Genomic DNA, 22,677 nt, shown 5'->3' with positions numbered 1-22,677 from the left:
TTAGTGCTGGCAGCAGAGTCAGGAGCAGGAGAGAGAGACACTCACAGTTGTGTTGAGAGAGGGAGGATGTGGTGCAGGATCCTCACGAGGGTATTCGCTGCCAACCTCACCTTCGCCACAGGCAGGGTCCGCGTCCTCACGAGTCAGTGCGATAGCACATTCCTCAAAGTGAGTGAGGGGCCTAATTTGGGCCACTCCACCCCCCGGTCTGGGATCTCTCCCTGCTGCTGTGAGCCAGCTTCTCCTGCATGGAAACAGATGGAGAGAGTGTGAGCAGGACACATGGCACTGTACAGGATGTTTGTGTGGTGAGCGGAACCATGGACAGGATGAGGACACGAGCTCCAGAGGATATAAGCCCTGGTGGAGATGTGAGGGTGTGTGTGAGAGTTAGTGGTGGTGTCTCTGTGGATGTGTAATGGGTTTGTGGATGTGTGAGTTGAGAGTGATGAGGCGGTTGACTTATCCTGGCAGAACAGATGAGATCATTCATCCTGCATTCATCCTATAAATGACATAGACTATGTTGGGGGTCGGATTAGTAAGTTTGCGGATGACACAAAGATTGGCTGGGTGGTTAACAGTGAGGTTGGGTGTCTTGGGCTACAGGAAGATACAGACGGGATGGTCAAATGGGCAGATAAGTGGCAGATGGAATTTAACCCTGAAAAGTGTGAGGTGATATACTTTGGAGGGAGTAATTTGACAAGGAAGTATTCAATGAACGGCATAACACTAGGAAGCTCTGAGGAACAAAGGGACCTTGGCGTGTGTGTCCATAGATCTCTGAAGGCGGAGGGGCATGTTAGTGGGGTGGTGAAAAAGGCATATGGGACACTTGCCTTTATCAATCGAGGCACAGAATACAAAAGTAGGGAGGTCATGTTGGAGTTGTATAGAACCTTGGTGAGGCCACAGCTGGAGTACTGTGTGCAGTTCTGGTCACCACATTATAGGAAGGATGTGATTGCACTGGAGGGGGTGCAGAGGAGATTCACCAGGATGTTGCCTGGGATGAAACATTTAAGTTATGAAGAGAGGTTGGATAGACTTGGGTTGTTTTCGTTGGAGCAGAGAAGATTGAGGGGTGACCTGATCGAGGTGTACAAGATTATGAGGGGCATGGACAGGGTGGATGGGGAGCAGCTGTTCCCCTTAGTTGAAGGGTCAGTCACAAGGGGGCATAAGTTCAAGGTGAGGGGCAGGAGGTTTAGGGGGGATGTGAGGGAAAACTTTTTTTCCCAGAGGGTGGTGACGGTCTGGAATGCGCTGCCTGGGAGGGTGGTGGAGGCGGGTTGCCTCACATCCTTTAATAAGTACCCTGATGTGCACTGGGCACGTCATAACATTCAAGGCTATGGGCCTAGTGCTGGTAAATGGGATTAGGTAGGTAGGTCAGGTGTTTCTCACGTGTTGGTGCAGAATCGATGGGCAGAAGGGCCTCTTCTGCAGTGAGATTCTGTGATCCTAATGTAGATCACTGAAAGTATTTAAAGAGGATTTAGATAGATTTTTGAAATATCGGAGAGTTGAGGGATATGAGGAGCTGGCATGAAAGAGGAGTTGAGGCCTGGGGCAGATCAGCCATGATCTTATCGAATGGCTGGGCAGGTTTGAGGGGCTGAATGGCCTATTCCTGTTATATCTGTTATATCCTTCCCACACTGGATTACTGGCCTCCTGTGTGACCTGTTGCCTCTGACGCCTCCCAGGCTGGATCAGGGACTCTGGTTGACCTCCTGCGGCCAGAGCTGGGGTAGAGGCCACTTCACACTGCATCCAGCAGGTGAGCAGAGAGGCGTCACTAGATTTTGGGGCTGCCGTCTTCTTTGCTCTCGGGGCCCCTGTCCCCTGGAGCAGTCCTGGTCTGGGGACATAAAGTCAGCTGCTCTATGAGGCGTTTTCAATATGGCGCCTGGATCAAGGAAGCGCTGATATGAGTGCGGCAGGCAAACCCAGGCCCATCCACCAGCGATACAGAGTGTTCCCCGTGGAAACATTATCAATGAGGCAGGCTGTGCCGATAAGGTGATGATACAGCGCGAAAACCTGTCATTGTGGGATGGGAGCCTGGTGGAGATGTGAGGGGGTGTGTGAGAGTTAGTGGTGTTGTCCCTGTGGACGTGTGATGGGTTTGTGACAGTGGGTAAAACAACTTTTTCACACCACTACCGCACTTAGTGCAAATCTGGGATCATTTCACCCTCAGTAACCCCAACCCACACCCCCCCTCTCAATAACCTCCACCCCCTACTCTCAGTAACCTCCACCCCCTACACTCCGTAACCCTACCCCCGCTCTCAGTAACCCCCACCCCCACTCTCAGTAACCACCACCCCCTAATCTCAGTAACCCCCACCCCATACTCTCAGTAACCCCCACCCCCTACTCTCAGTAACCCCCACCCCCTACTCTCAATAACCTCCACCCCCTACTCTCAGTAACCCCCACCCCCTACCCCCTACTCTCAGTTACCCCCACCCCCTACTCTCCGTAACCCCCACCCCATACTCTCAGTAACCCCCACTCCCTACTCTCAGTAACACCCACCCCCTACTCTCAGTAACACCCACCCCCCTGGCTTTCATGAGCCCCACCCCCCCATTCTCAGTAACCTCCACCTTTCACTTTCAGTAACTCCCCCAACACTCAGTAAACCCCACTGGCAGATGCCCTGCCCTTACACCTCTCTCAGTAACCACGCTCTGAGATAAACTACTTTCAGAAACATGACTTTGAGGAGTCACCATTCCTGCTCTCATCAATTTTTCTGAAGTTGTATGAAATTAGTTTTTGGATTTCAGTGTATATTTGGGAGTAACCTGTGTCCCTGGATATCTATGGAATTGATAGTTGGGAATGTATGTGGAGCCTGATACTAACATGAAATGTGTGAACCTTAGAATGTCCTGAGGGCGAGATTTGGAATGGAGGGATAGCAGACTCTCACGCCTGCGAGCGATCGTGCCAGGATGTTTACTCAGTGACGGCACCGAGCTGCATTTCTGCTGAGCAGGGCTGTGTGTGCGAGGCTGCGAGATACAGGAACAGCTCAGGCCAGTGTGTGACTGCAGCCTACTGCGAGTGTATCGTCAATGACAGCATCTACCCGGTGAGTGGTGACAGGACAGCAGCCAATACCCAACACAGAGCAATGGTCCAGGCCAACTGCACACACTCCCATCAGAGTCCAGCAGTCCCTCTCTGGCCAGCATCTGACCAGTGCTCCACCACAAAATGTGGTAGCAGGCCCAGGGGCAAAGGTCAAGGATCAAGGGTTGAGAGTTGGAATGGGTAAAGTTTGTACAACAATAATTACAATAATTTATATTTACATAAGGGCCTTTACCATAATAAAATATCCCAAGGAACTTTACAGGAACATTGTTAAACAAATTTTGGCACTGAATCACATAAGGAGATATTAGGGGAGATGACCAAAAGCTTGGTAAATGAGATAGGTTTTATATAACATATGAACACAAGTACATACAAACATGGGAATTAGGCGCAGGAATAGGTCACTCAGTCCCTTGAGTCTGCTCTGACATTCAATAAGATCATCGCTGATCTGATTGTAACCTTAACCACACATCCCCGCCAACCCCTGATAACCTTTCAGCCTTGCCCTCGATAACCTTTCACTCCCCAGCCTCGATAACCTTTCACCCCCCACCCTCGATAACCTTTCACTCCCCAGCCTCGATAACCTTTCACCCCTTTGCATATCAAGAATGTATCTACCTCTGCCTCAAAAATATTCTAAGACTCTCCTTCCTCTAAGAGAAAAAATTTCTCCTTATCTCTGTCTTAAATGAGCGACCCCTTATTTTTAAAAAGTGGCCCCTAGTTCTAGATTCTCCCATAAGAGGAAACATCCTCTCCACATCCACCCTGTCAAGACCCCTCAGGATCTTATATGTTTCAATCAAGTCGCCTCTTATTTTTCTAAACTCCAGTGAATACAAACCTAACCTGTCTTAAAGGAGGAAAGTGAGGTAGAGAGGGAGAATGGTGCAGGGAGGGAATTCCAGAGCTTAAAGCCCAGGCATCTGAAGGCAGATGTGGAGCAATTGAAATCAGGGATGTTGAAGACATGTAAGAAGAAATAAATTAGTGAAGACAAATGTAGATCCCTTACAGACTAAAATGGGAGAATTTATAACCGAGAACAAGGAAATGGCAGAGCAATTAACCAATTACTTTAGTTCTGTCTTCATGAAGGAAGACACAAATAACTTCCCAGAGATACTAGGGAACCAAGGGTCTATTGAGGAGGAGGAATTGAAGAAAATTAGTATTACTGAGACAATAGTGCTGGAGAAGTTAATGGGACTGAAAGCCCCAGGGCCTGATAATCTACATCCCAGGACTAAAGGAGGTGGCCATGGAAATAGTGGATGTTTTGGTTGTCATCTTTAAAAATTCTGTAGATTCTGGAACAGTCCCAGCAGATTAGAGGTTGGCAAATGTAATCCCAACAGTTAAAAAAGGAGAGAGGGAGAAAACAGGGAATTACAGACCAGTTAGCCTGACATCAGTAGTAGGGAAAATGTTCGAGTCCATTATAAAGGATATGATAACAGGATACTTAGAAAATATCAGTGCGATTAGACAAAATCAACATGGGTTTATGAAGGGAAATCATGTTTGACAAACCTATTGGAGTTTTTTGAGGATGTAACTAGCAGAATAGATAAGGGGGAACCAGTGGATGTGGTGTATTTGGATTTTCAGAAAGCTTTTGATAAAGTCCACATAAGAGGTTAGTGTGTAAAATTAAAGCACATGGGATTGGGGGTAATATATTGACATGGCTTGAGAATTGGTTAGCAGACAAGAAACAGAGTGTAGGAATAAATGGTCTATTTTGGAATGACAGGTGGTGACTAGTGGAGTACTGCAGGGATCAGTGCTTTTATTTATTCATTCACGGGATGTGGGCTTCGCTGGCTGGGCCAACATTTATTACCCATCCCTAGCTGCCCTTGAGAAGGTGGTGGTGAGCTGCCTTCTTGAACCGCTGTAGTCCATGTGGTGTAGGTACACCCACAGTGCTGTTAGGAAGGGAGCACCAGGATTTTGACCCAGCGACAGCGAAGGAATGGCGATATATTTCCACGTCAGGATGCTGAGTGACTTGGAGAGGAACTTCCAGGTGGTGGTGTTCCCATCTACCTGCTGTCCTTGTCCTTCTAGATGGTAGTGGTTGTGGCTTTGGAAGGTGCTGTCTAAGGAGCCTTGGTGAGTTCCTGCAGTGCATCTTGTAGATGGTACACACTGTTGCTACTATGCGTCGGTGGGGGAGGGAGTGAACGTTTGTGGATGTGGTGCCAACAAGCGGACTGCTTCGTCCTGGATGGTGTCCAGCTTCTTGAGTGTTGTGGGAGCTGCACTCATCCAGGCAAGTGGGGAGTGTTCCATCACATTCCTGACTTGTACCTTGTAGGTAGTGGACAGGCTTTGGGGAGTCAGAAGGTGAGTTACTTGTTGTGTGATTCCTGGCCTCTGACCTGCTCTTGTAGCCACAGTACTTATATGGCTAGTCCAGTTCAGCTTCTGGTCAATGGTAACCCCCAAGATGTTGATAGTGGGGGATTCAGTGATGGTAATACCATTGAACATCATGGGGCAATGGTTGGATTTTCTCTTGTTGGAGATGATCATTCCCTGACACTTGTGTAATGCGAATGTTACTTGCCACTAGTCAGCCCAAGTCTGGATATTGTCCAAGTCTTGCTGCATTTGGATATGGACTGCTTCAGTATCTGAGGAGTCGCAAATGATGCTGAACATTGTGCACTCATCAGCGAACACCGCCACTCTGACCTTATGAAGGAACGAGGGTCATTGATGAAGCAGCTGAAGATGGCTGGGCCTAGGACACTATCCTGAGGCACTCCTGTGGTGATGTTCTGGAGCTCAGATGATTGACCTCCAACAACCATCTTCCTTTGTGCTAGGTATGACTCCAACCAGCAGAGAGCTTTCCCTCTGATTTCCATTGACTCCAGTTTTGCTAGGGCTCCTTGATGCCACACTCGGTCAAATGCGGCCTTGATGTCAAGGGCAGTCACTCTCACCTCACCTCGGGAGTTCAGCTCTTTTATTCATGTTTAAACCAAGGTTGTAATGAGGTCAGGAGCTGAGTGGCCCTGGTCGAACCCAAACTGAGTGTCAGTGAGCAGGTTATTGCTAAGCAAGTGCCGCTTGATAGCACTGTTGATGACCCCTTCCATTACTTTACTGATGATCGAGAGTAGACTAATGGGGTGGTAATTGGCCGGGTTGGATTTGTCCTGCTTTTTGTGTACAGGACATACCTGGGTAGATGCCAATGTTGTAGCTGTACTGGAACAGCTTGGCTAGGGGCACAGCAAATTCTGGAGCACAAGTCTTTAGTGCTATTGTTGGAATATTGTCAGGCCCCATAACCTTTGCAGCATCCAGTGCCTCCAGCTGTTTCTTGACATTACGTAGAATAAATCGAATTGGCTGAAGACTGGCATCTGTGATGTTGGTGACCTCCGGAGGAGGCCGAGATGGATCATCCACTCGGCACTTCTGGCTGAAGATTGTTGCGAATGCTTCAGTCTTATCTTTTGCACTGATGTGCTGGGCTCCTCCATCATTAAGGATGGGGATATTTATGGAGCCTCCTCCTCCAATGAGTTGTTTAATTGTCCACCAACATTCACGACTGGATGTAGCAGGACTGCAGAGCTTAGATCTGATCGGTTGGTTGTGGGATCGCTTAGTTCTGTCTATCACTTGCTGCTTATGCTGTTAGCCATGCAAGTAGTCCTGTGTTATATCTTCACCAGGTTGATACCTTATCTTTAGGTATGCCTGGTGTTGCTCCTGCACTCTTCATTGAACAAGGGTTGATCCCCTGGCTTGATGGTAATGGTAGAGTGGGGGATATGCTGGGCCATGAGGGTACAGACTGTGTTCGAGTACAATTCTGCTGCTGCTGATGGCCCACAGCACCTCATGGATGCCCAGTCTTGAGTTGCTGGATCTCTTCGAAATCTATCCCATTTAGCTTGGTGGTAGTGCCACACAACACGATGGAGGGTATCCTCAATGTGAAGACAGGACTTCGTCCCCACAAGGACTGTACAGTGGTCACTCCTACCAATACTGTCATGGACAGATGCATCTGCGGTTCATGAGGGCAAGTATGTTTTTCCCTCACCACCTGCTGCAGACCCAGTCTAACAGCTATGTCCTTTAAGACTCAGCCAGCTTGGTCAGTAGTGGTGCTACCGAGCCATTCTTGGTAATGGACATTGAAGTCCCCCCACCCAGAGTACATTCTGCACCCTTGCCACCCTCAGTGCTTCCTCCAAGTGATGTTCAACATGGGGAAGCACTGATTCATCAGCTGAGGGAGGGTAGTAATCAGCAGGAGGTTTCCTTGCCCATGTTTGACCTGATGCCATGAGACTTCATGGGGCCCAGAGTCAATGTTGAGGACTCCCAGGGCAACTCCCTCCCGACTGTATACCACTGTGACACCACCTCTGCTGGGTCTGTCGCTGGGACAGGACATACCCAGGGATGGTGATGGTGGTATCTGGGACATTATCTGTGAGGTATGATTCCGTGAGGACAACTACGTCAGGCTGTTGACTAATCTGTGAGACAGCTCTCCCAATTTTGGCACTAGCCCCCAGATGTTAGTAAGAAGGACTTTGCAGGGCTGAGTTTGCCATTGTCATTTCCAGTGTCTAGGTCAATGCTGGGTGGTCTGTCCAATTTTTTGCAAGTTTTTTTTAAGCAGTTTTATAGGCCATTTCAGTGTCAACCACATTGCTGTAGGTGGGGGTCTGGGTCTGGAGTCACTTGTAGGTAAAGATGGCAGATTTCCTTCCCCAAAAGGGCATTAGCGAACCAGGGTTTTTACAACAATAATAATTCAACTTTTAATTTTAGATTTTTACTGAATTCAAATTCCACCAATTATCAGGGTGGGATTTGAACCCAGGCCCCAGACTATTACCCTGGGTCTCTGGATTACTAGTCCAGCAACAATACCGCTATGCCATTGCCTACCCTCATATAGGGCCAATGAACCATGATGGGCCTCATGGACAAGATGAGTTTAGAGAGAAAATGAGGAAATATAGGAGAGAAACTAGAGAAAGATGTTAGAAAGGTGACCTTCAGAGGCCTGATAGGCTTGTGAAAGAAATGGAAACAGCAGAGGAAGTGAATTGGATGTCTCGATCTTAATAACAAAGAAGTTCATGAGCTCCTCACTACTTGTTGCAGTTAATAAAGCATAACATATCCTGGGCTTTATTGATAGGGGCACAGAGTACAAGAGCAGGGAGGTTATTCTGAATTTATATAAGACACTCGTTAGACCTCAGCTGGAATATTATGCACAGTTCTGGGTGCCACACTATAGGAAGGATGTGAACACATTGGAGAGAGTGCAGAAGAGGTTTACAAGAATTGTTCCAGGGATGAGAAAATTCAGCTATGAGGATAGATTGGAGAGGTTGGGACTTCTCCTTGGAGAGAAGAAGGCTAAGAGGGGATTTGATAGAGATGATCAAAATCATGAGGGGGCTGGACAGAGTCGATAGGGAGAAGCTGTTCCCACTCGTAAAAGGATCAAGAACGAGAGGGCACAGATTTAAAATAATTTGCAAAAGAAGCAAATGTGACGTGAGAAAAAAACTTTTTCACACAACGAGTGGTTTGGGTCTGGAATGCACGGCCTGGAAGTGTGGTGGAGGCAGGTTCAATCGAGGCATTCAAGAGAGGATTAGATGATTATTTGAACAGAAACAATGTGCAAGGGTACAGGGAAAAGGAAGGACAATGGCACTAGGTCATATTGCTCATTCGGAGAGCCGGTGCAGACAGAATGGGCCAAATGGCCTCATGTGCCATTAAAATTCTGTGATTCTGTGATTTGTTGGAAATGAGAAAGGGGTTTATTGGCAATTTCTTGACACTGAACCAGACTGTTCACAATCTCAGTGAATTGCAAATGTACAAAGGACAAAGAAATACTGGCTGGTCATTTCAGCCAATGCCATCCTGATGCTCAATTCCACCTGCCACCCACCCCCCGCCTCCCCACCCACCCACCGACCCACCCCCACCTCCCCACCCCCCACCAACCCACACACCCACCTCCCCACCCCCCACCGACCCACCCACCCACCGACCCACCCCCCGCCTCCCCACCCCCCGCCTCCCCACCCACCCACCTCCCCACCCACTACCTCCCCACCCACCCACCAACCCACCCACTACCTCACCTGCTTGTTAGTTACAGAAACCTGGGTCAGCACTGTTCACCGATGGGGAGTAATGGAGTCTTTTCATTACCTTGCAGCCAGGGTTCGAATGGGAAGAGGCTTGTGAGAAGTGTCAGTGCGTAAATGGAAGGAAGATTTGTTCCACTGGGTGTTCACCACTCACCTGCCTGGAGGTGAGAAACAGTCTTGTTTTTTCGTTCAACTTCTCTTTTCACTCAACCGTTGAGGAGCTGTCACTTCTGCTTGAAATTTGTCTCAACCTCACAGCCTGAGCTGCGATAGCTGAATCTGAGGGAAATGCACAGACCGGTATTGACAGTTAAAAATCAAGGCTGACACTCCATTGCAGCACTGAGCGAGTGCTGCACTGTTGGAGGTGCCGTCTTTCAGATGAGACCTGAAACCAAGGCCCCCATCTGTCTGCTCGGGTGGGTGGAAAAGATCCCATGGCTCTGTTTTGAAGTTAAGGGGGTTCCCCCTGGCGTCCTAGCCAGTGTTTATCCTGCAATAAACAAGTCATTATCACATTGCTGTTTGTGGGAGTTTGCTGTGTGTAAATTATCCTGCTGCATTTCCTACACTACAGTGACTACATTTCAGAAGTACATCACTGGCTCCAAAGTGCTTTGAGAGTCTGAAACTCTATATAAATACAAAGGCAGAATTTAACAGGTGTCGGGGAGAGGAAATGCATTCCTGCTGTTGCCAGCTACCCCTCAGCCACTTAATAATCCAAGGAGCATTAATTGGCTCAAGATGTGGCTTCTGCCTCTCACTCGGGAGAAAGTCCTACCTCAGAACCTCCAGCCATTCTATTGAAGGGTCATGAGGACTCGAAACGTCAACTCTTTTCTTCTCCGCCGATGCTGCCAGACCTGCTGAGTTTTTCCAGGTAATTCTGTTTTTGTGCCAGCCATTCAGATGGGATAACAGTTTTATAGCCCGGGCAGTGCCACTGGGAGTGCTGTCTCTGACTACAGGCTGTCCTACCAGTCAGACTGGAACCAGCATGGAGGTAAGTGCCAGGGTGTGTTGTGGTGGAATTGGGAGGGAGACCTTGGCATGGTGGGGGGTGGGGAGAGGAGATGGGGGTCTTGATGAATAGGTTGGGGAGGTGGGGGTGGGTGGGAGAGCACAATCAGTCGCGGGGGCAAAGACCATGGGGAGGAGGGATCCCACTCAATAAAGGGGACCACAAGAGAGGCACCCCATAGCTCCCCTGCACCTACCCCCCACAGCTTTCCCACCTGAGCAGGGCAACCTGCTGGTCTTCCCCTTACCGCCCCTGACCTCCTGTTGGCCTCAAAATTGGGGATGGGCAGGAAGTGGCTGTTAATTGGCCACTTGGGGATATCCATTGTGGTAAAGGTTAGCATGTGCTGTAATATTGAGGACAGGTCAGGAGCGAGTGGGAAGGCCACCTGAACGCTCGTTAAATTCTGCCCCAAGTCACAAAACAAATCCATTAAAATGATCAAGTCCATGCCAGATCTCTGAAAAGCAATCCTGCCAGTCTCATTCCCCCTCTTTTCTTTTGAATTTAGGAATATAGGATTTAGGAGCAGGAGTAGGCCTTTTGGTCCCTTGAGCCTGCTTTGCCATTTGCTAAGATCATGGCTGATCTGATTATGGTCTCAAACTCCAATTTCCTGTCTGCCCCTCAAAACCGTTGACTCACAAGAACACAAGAAATAGGAGCAGGAGGAGACCACACGGCCCATCGAGCCTGCTCCACCATTCAATACGATCATGGCTGATCTTGGGCTTCAACCCCATTTTCCCACCCACTTCCCATATCCTTTAATTCTCTGAGAGACCAAAAATCTGTCTATCCCAACCTTAAACGTATTCAATGATGGAATATTCACAAGCCTCCTTCTGCACGGTAACAATTCTGTAATTATAACCAATGCATTCACTATCTCTGCAGTTAGCAGGCTGAAAAGTGGACAAATCTCCAGGTCTGGATGATTTGTGTCCCAGACTGCTGAGGGCGGCAAGGGAGGAGATCGCAGGGGCTCTGACCCAAATTTTTAATTCCTCTCTGGCCACGGGGGAGGTGCCAGAGGACTGGAGAACAGCTAATGTGGTTCCGCTATTTAAGAAGGGTTGTAGAGATAAGCCAGGGAACTACAGGCCAGTGAGTCTCACGTCAGTGGTAGGGAAACTATTGGAGAAAATTCTGCAGGAGAGAATCTATCTCTACTTGGAGAGGCCAGGTTTGATCAGGGATAGTCAGCATGGCTTTGTCAGAGGGAAGTCATGCCTAACAAATTTGATTGAATTTTTTGAGGAGGTGACCAGGTGTGCAGATGAGGGTAGTGTAGTTGATGTAGTTTATATGGATTTCAGCAAAGCCTTTGACAAGGTCCCACATGGGAGACTTATAAAGAAGGCAAATGCACATGGGATACAGGGTAATTTGATAAGGTGGATTCAAAATTGGCTTAGTTGAAGGAGACAGAGGGTTGATGAGAGAAGGTTGCTTTAGTGACTGGAAGCCAGTGTCCAGTGGCGTACTACAGGGATCTGTGCTGAGTCCCCTATTATTCGTCATTTATATAAAGAACATAGACGACTATGTAGGGGGTAGGATTAGTAAATTTGTGGACGACACAAAGATTGGCTGGGTGGTTAACAGTGAAGTTGAGTGTCTTGGGCTACAGGAAGATATAGACAGGATGATCAAATGGGCAGGTAAGTGGCAGATGAAATTTAACCCTGAAAAGTGTGAGGTGATACACTTTGGAAGGAGTAATTTGACAAGGAAGTATTCAATGAATGGCATGACACTAGGAAGTTCTGAGGAACAAAGGGACCTTGGCATGTGTGTCCATAGATTTCTGAAGGCGGAGGGGCATGTTAGTGGGGTGGTGAAAAAGGCATATGGGACACTTGCCTTTATCAATTGAGGCATAGATTACATAAGTAAGGAGGTCATGTTGGAGTTGTGTAGAACCTTGGTGAGGCCACAGCTGGAGTACTGTGTGCAGTTCTGGTCGCCACATTATAGGAAGGATGTGATTGCACTGGAGGGGGTGCAGAGGAGATTCACCAGGATGTTGCCTGGGATGAAACATTTAAGTTATGAAGAAAGATTGGATAGACTTGAGTTGTTTTCGTTGGAGCAGAGAAGGCTGAGGGGCGACCTGATCGAGGTGTACAAGATTATGAGGGGCATGGACAGGGTGGATGGGGAGCAGCTGTTCCCCTTAGTTGAAGGGTCAGTCACAAGGGGACATAAGTTAAAGATGAGGGGCAGGAGGTTTAGGGGGGATGTGAGGAAAAACTTTTTTACTCAGAGGGTGGTGACGGTCTGGAATGCACTGCCTGGGAGGGTGGTAGAGGTGGGTTGCCTCACATCCTTTAAAAAGTACCTGGATGAGTACTTGGCACGTCATAACATTCAAGGCTATGGGCCATGTGCTGGTAAATGGGATTAGGTAGGTAGGTCAGGTGTTTCTCACGTGTCGGTGTGGACTCGATGGGCTGAAAGGCCTCTTCTGCACTGTGATTCTGTGCAGCTACCTCTTTTATGGATGCAGGCCATCAGGTCCAGGGGACTTGTTAGCCTTTAGTCCCATTAGTTTTACAGGTACTTTTTATCTAGTGATAGTGACTGCTCTTGGGCTAAGAGCACCATCCCTAATTGCTCCTGAGAAAATGCTGTTTAGCCGCCTTGATGAACTGCTCTATCTCTTTATTTCCCTCAAATGCCCATTCAATTTCCTTTTGAAACTCTTCTTCATTCTCACTTCCACCGCCTTCATAGACAGCGAGTTCCAGATCATCATCACTCACGGTGTAAAAATGTTCTTCCTCACATTCCCCCTGTATCTCTTACCCAAAATCTGGGCCAGAAACTTACCTGTGTCAGGTGAGCTGGACGGGGGCAGATGGGGGCGGGTGTGGAGCTGATCGCCGCCAACAATTGGCTGCACGCCACCATTTAACGTGGACATGCACGCAAACGAGCACAGGAATCTCCCTGAGATTAAATTGATAGTTCAAATTTGAAATAAATGAACTGAAAAATTACTTAAACAAGATCCCTCATGTGACAGTGTCCACCCCCACACACCGACAGCAATATCCTCCCCATCCCACCCTCACTCCCTACCCCGCCCTCGCTCACCATTCTACCCTCACTCCCCATCCTACCCTCACTCCCTACCCCGCCCTCGCTCACTGTTCTACCCTCACTCCCCATCCCACCCTCACTGCCGATCCCACCCTCACTCCCTACCCCGCCCTCGCTCACCGTTCTACCCTCACTCCCCATCCCACCCTCACTCCCCATCCCACCCTCACTCCCTACCCCGCCCTCGCTCACCGTTCTACCCTCACTCCCCATCCCACCCTCACTACCCTACCCCACCCTCACTCACCGTTCTACCCTCACTCCCCATCCCACCCTCACTCTCTGTACCACATTCACTCCCCATCCCACCCTCACTACCTACCCCGCCCTCGCTCACCGTTCTACACTCACTCCCCATCCCACCCTCATTCTACCTCAGATGACCATCTACCCATTGTGACACTAGTGAGGATAAGCTCAGTCTCCAGCATCGAACTCTCCCTGTGCACTTGGGGGAAGGGAGGTAGAAGACCTGTTAGTGGAAATTAATCCAGTGATTGTGAGCGGAATTTCCCATCCCTGTTGGTGTGGAGAGGCATCGTGGTATTCTCACTTGGCTAATATTCCAAAGACCCAGGGGAATTCTTTGGGGACCTTGATTCAAATCCCACCATGGCAGATGGTGAAAATTAAATTTGATGATGAAACCATTGCCAATTGTTGTAAAAACCCATCTGGTTCACTAATGTCCTTTAGGGAAGGAAATCTGCCATCCTTACCTGGTCTGGCCTACGTGTGACTCCAGACCCACAGCAATGTAGTTGATGCTTAACTGCCCTGTAACAAGGGAAGTTAGGGATGAGCAATAAGTGCTGGCCTAGCCAGTGACATCCATCCCATCAGCAAATGAAAAAATAGTGTCATGGTGGGTGTGAGCAGACAATATGGTGGGATCGTCTACTCCACCCATCAATGGCAGGCTGCATTTCCCACTTCCAGAAAAAGGGATGCAATTTTAATTAATCTGCATTATAATTATAAGCCCTCACCTCCTGACTCCCCAAAGCCTGTCCACCATCTACAAGGCACAAGTCAGGAATGTGATGGAATACTCTCCACTTGCCCGGATGAGTACAGCTCCCACAACACTCAAGAAGCTGGACACCATCCAGGACAAAGCAGCCGCTTGATTGGCACCACATCCACAAACATTCACTCCCTCCACCACCGACGCACAGTAGCAGCAGTGTGTACCATCTACAAGATGTACTGCAGGAATTCACCAAGGCTCCTTAGACAGCACCTTCCAAACCCACTACCACTACCATCTAGAAGGACTCCTGGAACTCCCTCCCTAACAGCACTGTGGGTGTACCTGCACTATAGAGACTGCAATGTTCAAGAAGGCAGCTCACTGCCACCTTCTCAAGGGCAATTAAGGATGGGCAATAAATGCTGCCCTAATCAGCGAAGTCCATGTCCTGTAAATGAATAAAAAAATCTCCCAAAACCTCCCTGCTCTTGTACTCTATGCCCCTATTAATAAAGCCCAGGATACTATATGCTTTATTAACTGCTCTCTCCACCCGTCCTACAACCTTCAATGTTTATGCACATATACACCCAGCTCCCTCCTGAATGATCATTTCTAAAAGCTTCCCCACTAATGAGGTTAAACAAACAGGGCTGTAGTCACTGGGCTTATTCTTATGTAACGTTTGCAGTTTCCCAGTTCTCTAGCATCGAAGGAGCATTGGAAAACCATGGCTAGTATCTCTGCAATTTCCGCCTCCCCTCAGTTTCCTAACATGCATTCCATCCAGTCCTGATGACTTATCAACTTTTAAGTATCATGCCTCCTCTTTATCAATTTTTAGCCTGAAGCATTTCTTTAAAGGCCGGTGATTGTTCTATTACAGTTTTGCATCCCAATCTTTACATATAAAACTTTATTTTAATTCATTAATGGATGTGGGCATCACTGGCTAGGCCAGCATTTATTACCCATCCCTAATTGCCCTTGTTCAGAGGGCATTTTAAAAGTCAACCACATTGCTGTGGGTCTGGAGTCACATGTAGACCAGACTAGGTAAGGATGGCAGATTTCCTTCCCTAAAGGACATTTGTGAACCAGATGGGTTTTTACAACAATCATTTCATTGTCATCATTAGACTTTTAATTCCAGATTTTTATTGAATTCAAATTTCACCATCTGCCGTGGTGGGATTTGAACCCTGGTCCCCAGAGCATTACCCTGGGTCTCTAGATTACTAGTCCAGTGACAATGCCACTACCCCATCGCCTCCCCCAAACTAGGAGCAGGAGTAGGCCATTCGGCCCTTCAGCCCTTCAAGCCTCCTCCACCATTCAATATGATCATGGCTGATCTTCTATCTCAACGCTGTACTCCCTCGGGCTCCCCATACCCCTTGATGCCTTTAGAGTCCAGAAATCTATCTATTTCCTTCTTAAATATATTCAGTGACTTGGCCCCCACAGCCTCTGTGGTAGAGAATTCCACAGGTTCACCACCCTCTGAGTGAAGAAGTTTCTCTTTACTTCAGTCCTGAATGGCCCACCCCATATCCTGAGACTGTGACCCCTTGTTCTAGACTCCACCAGCCAGAGGAAACATCATCCCTGCATCCAGTCTGTCCAGCCCTGACAGAATTTTATACATTTCAATGAGGTCCCCTCTCATTCTGTCTAAACTCCAGTGAATACAGGGCCTAGTCGGCCCAATCTCTCCTCATACGACAATCCTGCCATCCCAGGAATCAGTCTGGTGAACCTTCGCTGCACTCCCTCTATGGCAAGTATATCCTTTCTTAGGTAAGGAGACCAAAACTGCACACAATACTCCAGATGTGGTCTCACCAAGGCCCTGTACATCTGCAGGAAGACATCCTTGCTCCTGTACTCAAGTCCTCTCACAATGAAGGCCAACATACCATTTGCCTCCTTAATTGTTTGCTGCACCTGCAAGCTTGCTTTCAGTGATTGGTGTACAAGGACACCCAGGTCCCTTTGTACATCAACATTTCCCAATCTATCACCATTTAAATAATACTGTGCCATTCTGTGTGTAATCCAAAGTGGATTACTTAAGATAAAAGCAAAATACTGCGGATGCTGGAAATCTGAAACAAAATCAGAAAATGCTGGAAAAACTCAGCAGGTCTAACAGCATCTGTGGAGAGAGAAACAGAGTTAACGTTTTGAGTCCATATGACTCTACTTCAAAGTGGATAACTTCACTTATCCACATTACACTGCATCTACCATGTATTTGCCCACTCACTCAACCTGTCTAAATCGCCTTGAAGCCTCTTAACATCCTCCTCATCGCTCACATTCCCACCAAGTTTCATGTCGTCATCAAACTTGGAAATATTACATTTGGTTCCCTCATCCAAATCATTGTGAATAGGTGGGGCCCAAGTACTGATCCCTGTGGGTACCTCACTAGTCACTGCCTGCCACTCCAAAAAAAATCCATTTATTCCTACTCTCTGTTTCCTGTCTGCTAACCAATTCTCAATCCATGTCAATATATTACCCCCAATCCCATGTGCTTTAATTTTACACACTAAGCTCTTATGTGGGACTTTATCAAAAGCTTTCTGAAAATCCAAATACACCACATCCACTGGTTCTCCCTTATCTATTCTGCTAGTTACGTCCTCAAGAAACTCCAATAGGTTTGTCAAACATGATTTTCCTTCATAAATCCATGTTGACTTTGTCTAATCCCATTTTTATTTTATAAATGTCCTGTTATCACATCCTTTATAATCAACTCTAGCATTTTCCCTACTACTGATGTCAGGCTAACCAGTCTGTAATTCGCTGTTTTCTCCCTACCTCCTTTTTTAAACAGTGGGGTGACATTTTCCACCCTCCAATCTGCTGGGACTGTTCCAGAATCTACAGAATTTTGGAAGATGACAAACAACACATCCACTATTTCCATGGTCACCTCCTTTAGTGCCCTGGGATGTAGATTATCAGGCCCTGGGGATTTATTGGCTTTCAGTCCCATTAATTTCTCCAGCACTATTTTTTTGGTAATACTAATTTCCTTCAATTTCTCCTTCTCACTACACCCTTGGTCCCCTAATAATTCTGGCGAGATATTTGTGTCTTCCTCCATGAAGACAGAACTAAAGTAGTTGTTTAATTGCTCTGCCATTTCCTTGTTCTCCATTATAAATTCTCCCATTTCAGACTGTAAGGGACCTACATTTGTCTTCACTAACCTTTTTCTTTTTACATACTTATAGAAGCTTTTACTATCTGCTTCTATGTTCCTTACAAGTTTAATATCATACTCTAATTTTCCCCTCTTAATCAATCTCTTGGTCCTCCTTTGCTGAATTCTAAACTGCTCCCAATCCTCAGGCTTGCTACTTTTTCTAGCAACTTTATATGGCTCCTCTTTAGATCTAATACTATCCTTAATTTCATTTGTTAGCCACGGTTGGGCTGCTTTTCCTGTTGTGTCTTTGCATAGAAAGCAATGTATAACTATTGCAATGCATACGTTAGTTCCTTAAATACCAGCCCATTGCCTGTCCACCATCATGCCTTTTAATAAAGTTCCCCAACCTTATGTTAGCCAACTCACGCCTAATAACTTCATAGTTTCCTTTGTTAAGATTTAGGGCCCGAGTTTCAGATCGGACTACTTCACTTTCCATCCTAATGAAGAATTCTATCATGTTATGGTCACTGTTCCCTAAAGGACCCCGCACAACAAGATTATTAATTAAACCCTTCTCATTGTACAATACCAAACCTAGGATAACCTGTTCCCTAGTCAGTTCCTCCACATACTGATCTAAAAAACCATCTCATACACACTCCAGGAATTCATCCTCCACAGTATTATTGCTAATTTGGTTTGCCCAGTCTATATGTAGATTAAAGTCACCCATGATTACTGTAGCACCCTTGTTACATGCATCTCTAATTTCCTGTTTAATGCCGTCCCCTACCTTATCACTGCTGTTTGGAGGCCTATAGACAACTCCCACTAATGTTTTCTGCCCTTTGTTGCTTCTTAGCTCCACCCAGACTGATTCTACATCTAGATTTTCTGAGCCAATATCCTCTCTCACAATCACACTGATTTCATCCTTAACTAACAATACCACCCACCTCCTTTTCCTTTTTGTCTGTCTGTCCTAAACATCGAGCATCTTGGATATTCAGTTCCCAGTCTTGGACACCCTGCAGCCATGTCTCCGAAATTGAAATCATGCGTACCCGTTTACATCTATTTGCATTGCTAATTCATGTACCTTTTTGCGAATGCTCTATTCATTCAGATACAGTGCATTTTAGACTTGTTTTTTTAACGTTTTTACACATTTTTTGTACTATGGCCCTATTTGCTGCCAGCCCTTGTTTCCTCTGCCTTCCACTTTTGTTTTCTACTTTTTCTGTCTTTCATTTCTTTCTTTGTTTTCCTCTCTTGTATCTCCCTGCTCAGGTTCCCATCCCCCGCCACTCTGGTTTGATTCCAATTTACCTGGGCCAGGTCTGTTCTCACCCCATTGAAATTGACCCTGGGGTCTCAGCCAAGAATACATCATGAGGAATTATGGGATTTTGTGTTAATTGAAATGTTCCTAACCACAGTGTGAATTGGAGGGTAGATGAGCCAAAAATCCTTTTCTTCCTGTTGCTGTTACACAGGAACAACAATCGGTTACTTAGTCCCTTAAATCTGTCTGTATCATTGTCTCCTACGCACAGAAACACTTGAAGCAAAGCAAGACATAAAACTATTCAAAGAGCATGGGACAATGACATTCCATTATGATCATTCCAGCAAAAAGCCACCACTAACATGATGGGCTGAATTACCTATGAACCTATGGCTCTCTCTATTATTTGTTTTGAAGTATTTAATATAATTTGTGTTTCTAGTGAAATACATTCTTTTTCATCAATTGCAGGGTTTTGTAAAAGTTGAAGACCCTGGGAAATGTTGCCCTGTCTGCAGAAAGGAACTTATTGGTAAGTTAAAGTGGACACTTTATTCCCCGGTTAAACTGTGTAGCCAATTGTTATGGCACAGTCGATGGTAAATATTAAGTTGTTCAAATCCCAAAGGGAAACTTGAAACAACTCATTTTGCAGTTTGTATAAATTTCACAATGCGTATATTAAATTCAGTAGTAATAAGACCACGAAGTCTTATAAATTTAACAAAACTAGATTAACATTTATTAATAAGAGAAATGATTTTAAATACATACGTAGATCTACAAATTACTATTATGATAACTTCTAAATCCCTTAACCAATCAAACTCTAAGTTACACTTTTGTTAAGGCAACAGTAAGGAAGAATGTACTTACATTGGAGGTGGTACAGTGAAGGTTCACTAGATTGGTCCCTGGGATGAGGGGGTTGTCCTCTGATGAAAGGCTGAGTAAAATTTGGGCTATGTTCTCTGGAGTTTAGCAGAATGAGAGGTGATTTCATTGACACTTACAAGATTCTGAAGGGGCTGGACATGGTAGACACTGAGAGGTTGTTTGCCCTGGTTGGGGAATCTGGAACACAGGGGCTCACTGTCAGGGTAAGGGGTTGAGCATTTAGGACTGAGATGGGGAGAAATTTCCTCACTAAGAGTGTTGTGAGCCTCAGGAATTCTCTTCCAATGAGGGTTGTGGATGCTCCATCATTAAATATATTTCAGATTGAGATAGACAGATTTCGTCCCTCAGGAAATCAATGGACATGGGAACGACAATGAAGTGGGGTGAGAGGGACAACGTGGGTATGGAAATCAGGCAGAAGGACTGTGATATAATTAAAGAAATTAGCATAGAAAGGGAGGAGGTTCGAAGTGGCCTGGCAGGCTTAAAAGTAGATAAATCTCTAGGCCCGGATGAAATGTATCCCAGGCAAGGGAGGAGATAGCAGGGGCGCTGGCAATAATTTTCAATACCTTTCTGGCCACAGGAGAGGTGCCAGAGGACTAGAAGACAGCCAATGTGGTACCATTATTCAAGAAGGGAGGCAGGGATAAACCAGGGAACTACAGGCCAGTCAGTCTAACCTCAGTGGTGGGGAAACTATTGGAAGCAATTCTGAGGGACAGAATTAATCTACACTTGGAGAGGCAGGGATTAATTAAGGACAGTCAGCATGGTTTTGTTAAGGGGAGGTCATATCTGACCAATTTGATTGAATTTTTCAAAGAGGTGACCAGGTGTGTAGATGAGGGCAATGAAATTGATGTAATCTACTTGGACTTCAGCAAGGCTTTTGATAAAGTCCCGTATGGGAGACTGATAACGAAGGTAAGAGCCCATGGGATCCAAGGCAATTTAGCAAATTGGATCCAGAATTAGTTGAGTGGCAGGAAGCAGAGGGCGATGGTCGAGGGGTGTTTTTGTGACTGGATGCCTGTGTCCAGTGGAGTTCCTCAGAGATCGGTGTTGAGTCCCTTCCTGTTTGTGGTATATATAAACGATTTAGACTTGAATGTAGGAGTGTTGGCGGATGACACGAAAATTGGTGGAGTGGTAACTAGTGAGGAGGATAGCCTTAGATTACAGGAGGATATAGACGGGCTGGTCAGATGGGCTGATCAGTGGAAAATGTAATTTAATCCGAATAAGTGTGAGGTGATGCACTTGGGCAGGACAAACAAGGCACGGGAATACATGATGAATGGTAGGACCCTGGGAAGTACCAAGGATCAGAGAGACCTTGGTGTGCATGTCAACCGGTCCCTAAAGGTAGTGGGACAGGTAGATAAGGTGGTTAAGAAGGTACGTGGGATACTTGCCTTTATTAGCCGACGCATAGAATATAAGAGCAGGGAGGTTATGCTGGAACTGTATAAAATGCTGGTTAGGCCACAGCTAGAGTATTGCGTGCAGTCCTGGAATCCGCATTATAGGAAGGATGTGATTGCACTAGAGAGAGTGCAGAGGAGATTTACTAGGATGTTGCCTGGGCTGGAGAGTTTTAGTTATGAGGAGAGATTGGATAGACTGGGGTTATTTTCCCTGGAGCAGAGGAGATTGAGGGGGGACATGATTGAAGTGTATAAAATTATGAGGGGCATAGATAGGGTAGACAGGAAGGAACTTTTCCCCTTGGTGGAGGGATCAATAACCAGGGGGCATAGATTTAAGGTAAAGGGCAGGAGGTTTAGAGGGGATGTGAGGAAGAATTTTTTCACCCAGAGGGTGGTGGGAATCTGGAACTCACTGCCTGAAAGGATGGTAGAGGCAGAAACCCTCATAACATTTAAGAAGTATTTGGATGTGCACTTGCGATGCCATGGCATACAAGGCTATAGGCCTAGTGCTGGAAAATGGGATTAGAATAGTTAGGTATTTGTTTGACCGGTGCAGACTCGATGGGCTGAAGGGCCTTTTTCTGTGCTGGAGACCTCTATGACTCTATGGCTCTGTGAGTTGAAGCCAAAGATCAGCCACAATTGTTGTTATGACCGATGCAGTTGGTAAAGCGGAGCTATTTTTAAAAATCCCAGAGGGAAACTTTAAACAACTGTCAAAACCTATAATTTTAAGTTAAAAGCAAAATACTGCGGATGCTGGAAATCCGAAACAAAAACAAAAATAGTTGGAAAAACTCAGCAGGTCTGGCAGCATCTGTGGAGAGGAACACAGTTAACGTTTCGAGTCCGATCTGAAGAGTCATATGGACTCAAAATATTAACTCTGTCTTCCTCTCCACAGATGCTGTCAGACCTGCTGAGTTTTTCCAACTATTTATGTTTATGTTGCTATAATTTGAAGTGTTATGTTTGAGATGCAACTCTAAATTCAGGTATCAGACCACCAGTTCTCGAGGTTTTATATTAAACTAAATGAAACATTTTATTAATTTACACAGGTTAAAATATATATACACATGGCTTCAAATTACTACTATCAGAACTTTTAACAAATTCCAAAACTAATCTCCATTAAGACAACAACAACCCATAGTCTTAACCAAACACCAGGCAAAGCAGTTTCATCTTACAAATTCAGAATGAGGTTCTTTTCACTGTGGAGCCAGTTGGAGGCTCACAGCTGCCTTTTGATCTCACATTGCCTCTGCCCTGCACACCCGAAAACTACTGAAGTTATACCTACCACCACTGATTGAATTCAAATTCTCATTGTCTCACCAGCCTCTTTGAACTTCACCTTTTAACAATGAAACCCCCTTCATACGAATTTTATTAGTAATATAAACATATTGCTTGGTTTCTGCTAGAAAGGTGTCAAGTTTTCACCCCACTTCTTGAATGCTCTATTCAAAAAATGCAAATG

The 22,677-nt window shown here is 46.2% G+C and overlaps 1 protein-coding gene across 1 annotated transcript in view; it reads left to right on the top strand.

Annotated features, from left to right (window-relative positions):
- LOC144672871 (SCO-spondin-like) overlaps nucleotides 1–22,677 on the top strand; it is a 152,167-nt gene that overhangs the window by 99,908 nt on the left and 29,582 nt on the right. Inside the window, exons 8-10 of the mRNA XM_078534861.1 lie at nucleotides 2,904–3,112; nucleotides 9,359–9,454; nucleotides 19,327–19,387. Of these exons, the coding sequence (XP_078390987.1) occupies nucleotides 2,904–3,112; nucleotides 9,359–9,454; nucleotides 19,327–19,387 (366 nt within the window). The remainder of the gene's footprint in view (nucleotides 1–2,903; nucleotides 3,113–9,358; nucleotides 9,455–19,326; nucleotides 19,388–22,677) is intronic.

Source organism: Cetorhinus maximus, unplaced genomic scaffold, assembly GCF_964194155.1.
Source record: "Cetorhinus maximus unplaced genomic scaffold, sCetMax3.hap1.1 HAP1_SCAFFOLD_135, whole genome shotgun sequence".
Classification (NCBI taxonomy): Eukaryota; Metazoa; Chordata; class Chondrichthyes; order Lamniformes; family Cetorhinidae; genus Cetorhinus; species Cetorhinus maximus.
Note: the sequence above shows the minus strand (reverse complement) of the source record. Positions and strands in the feature narration are given on the sequence as shown.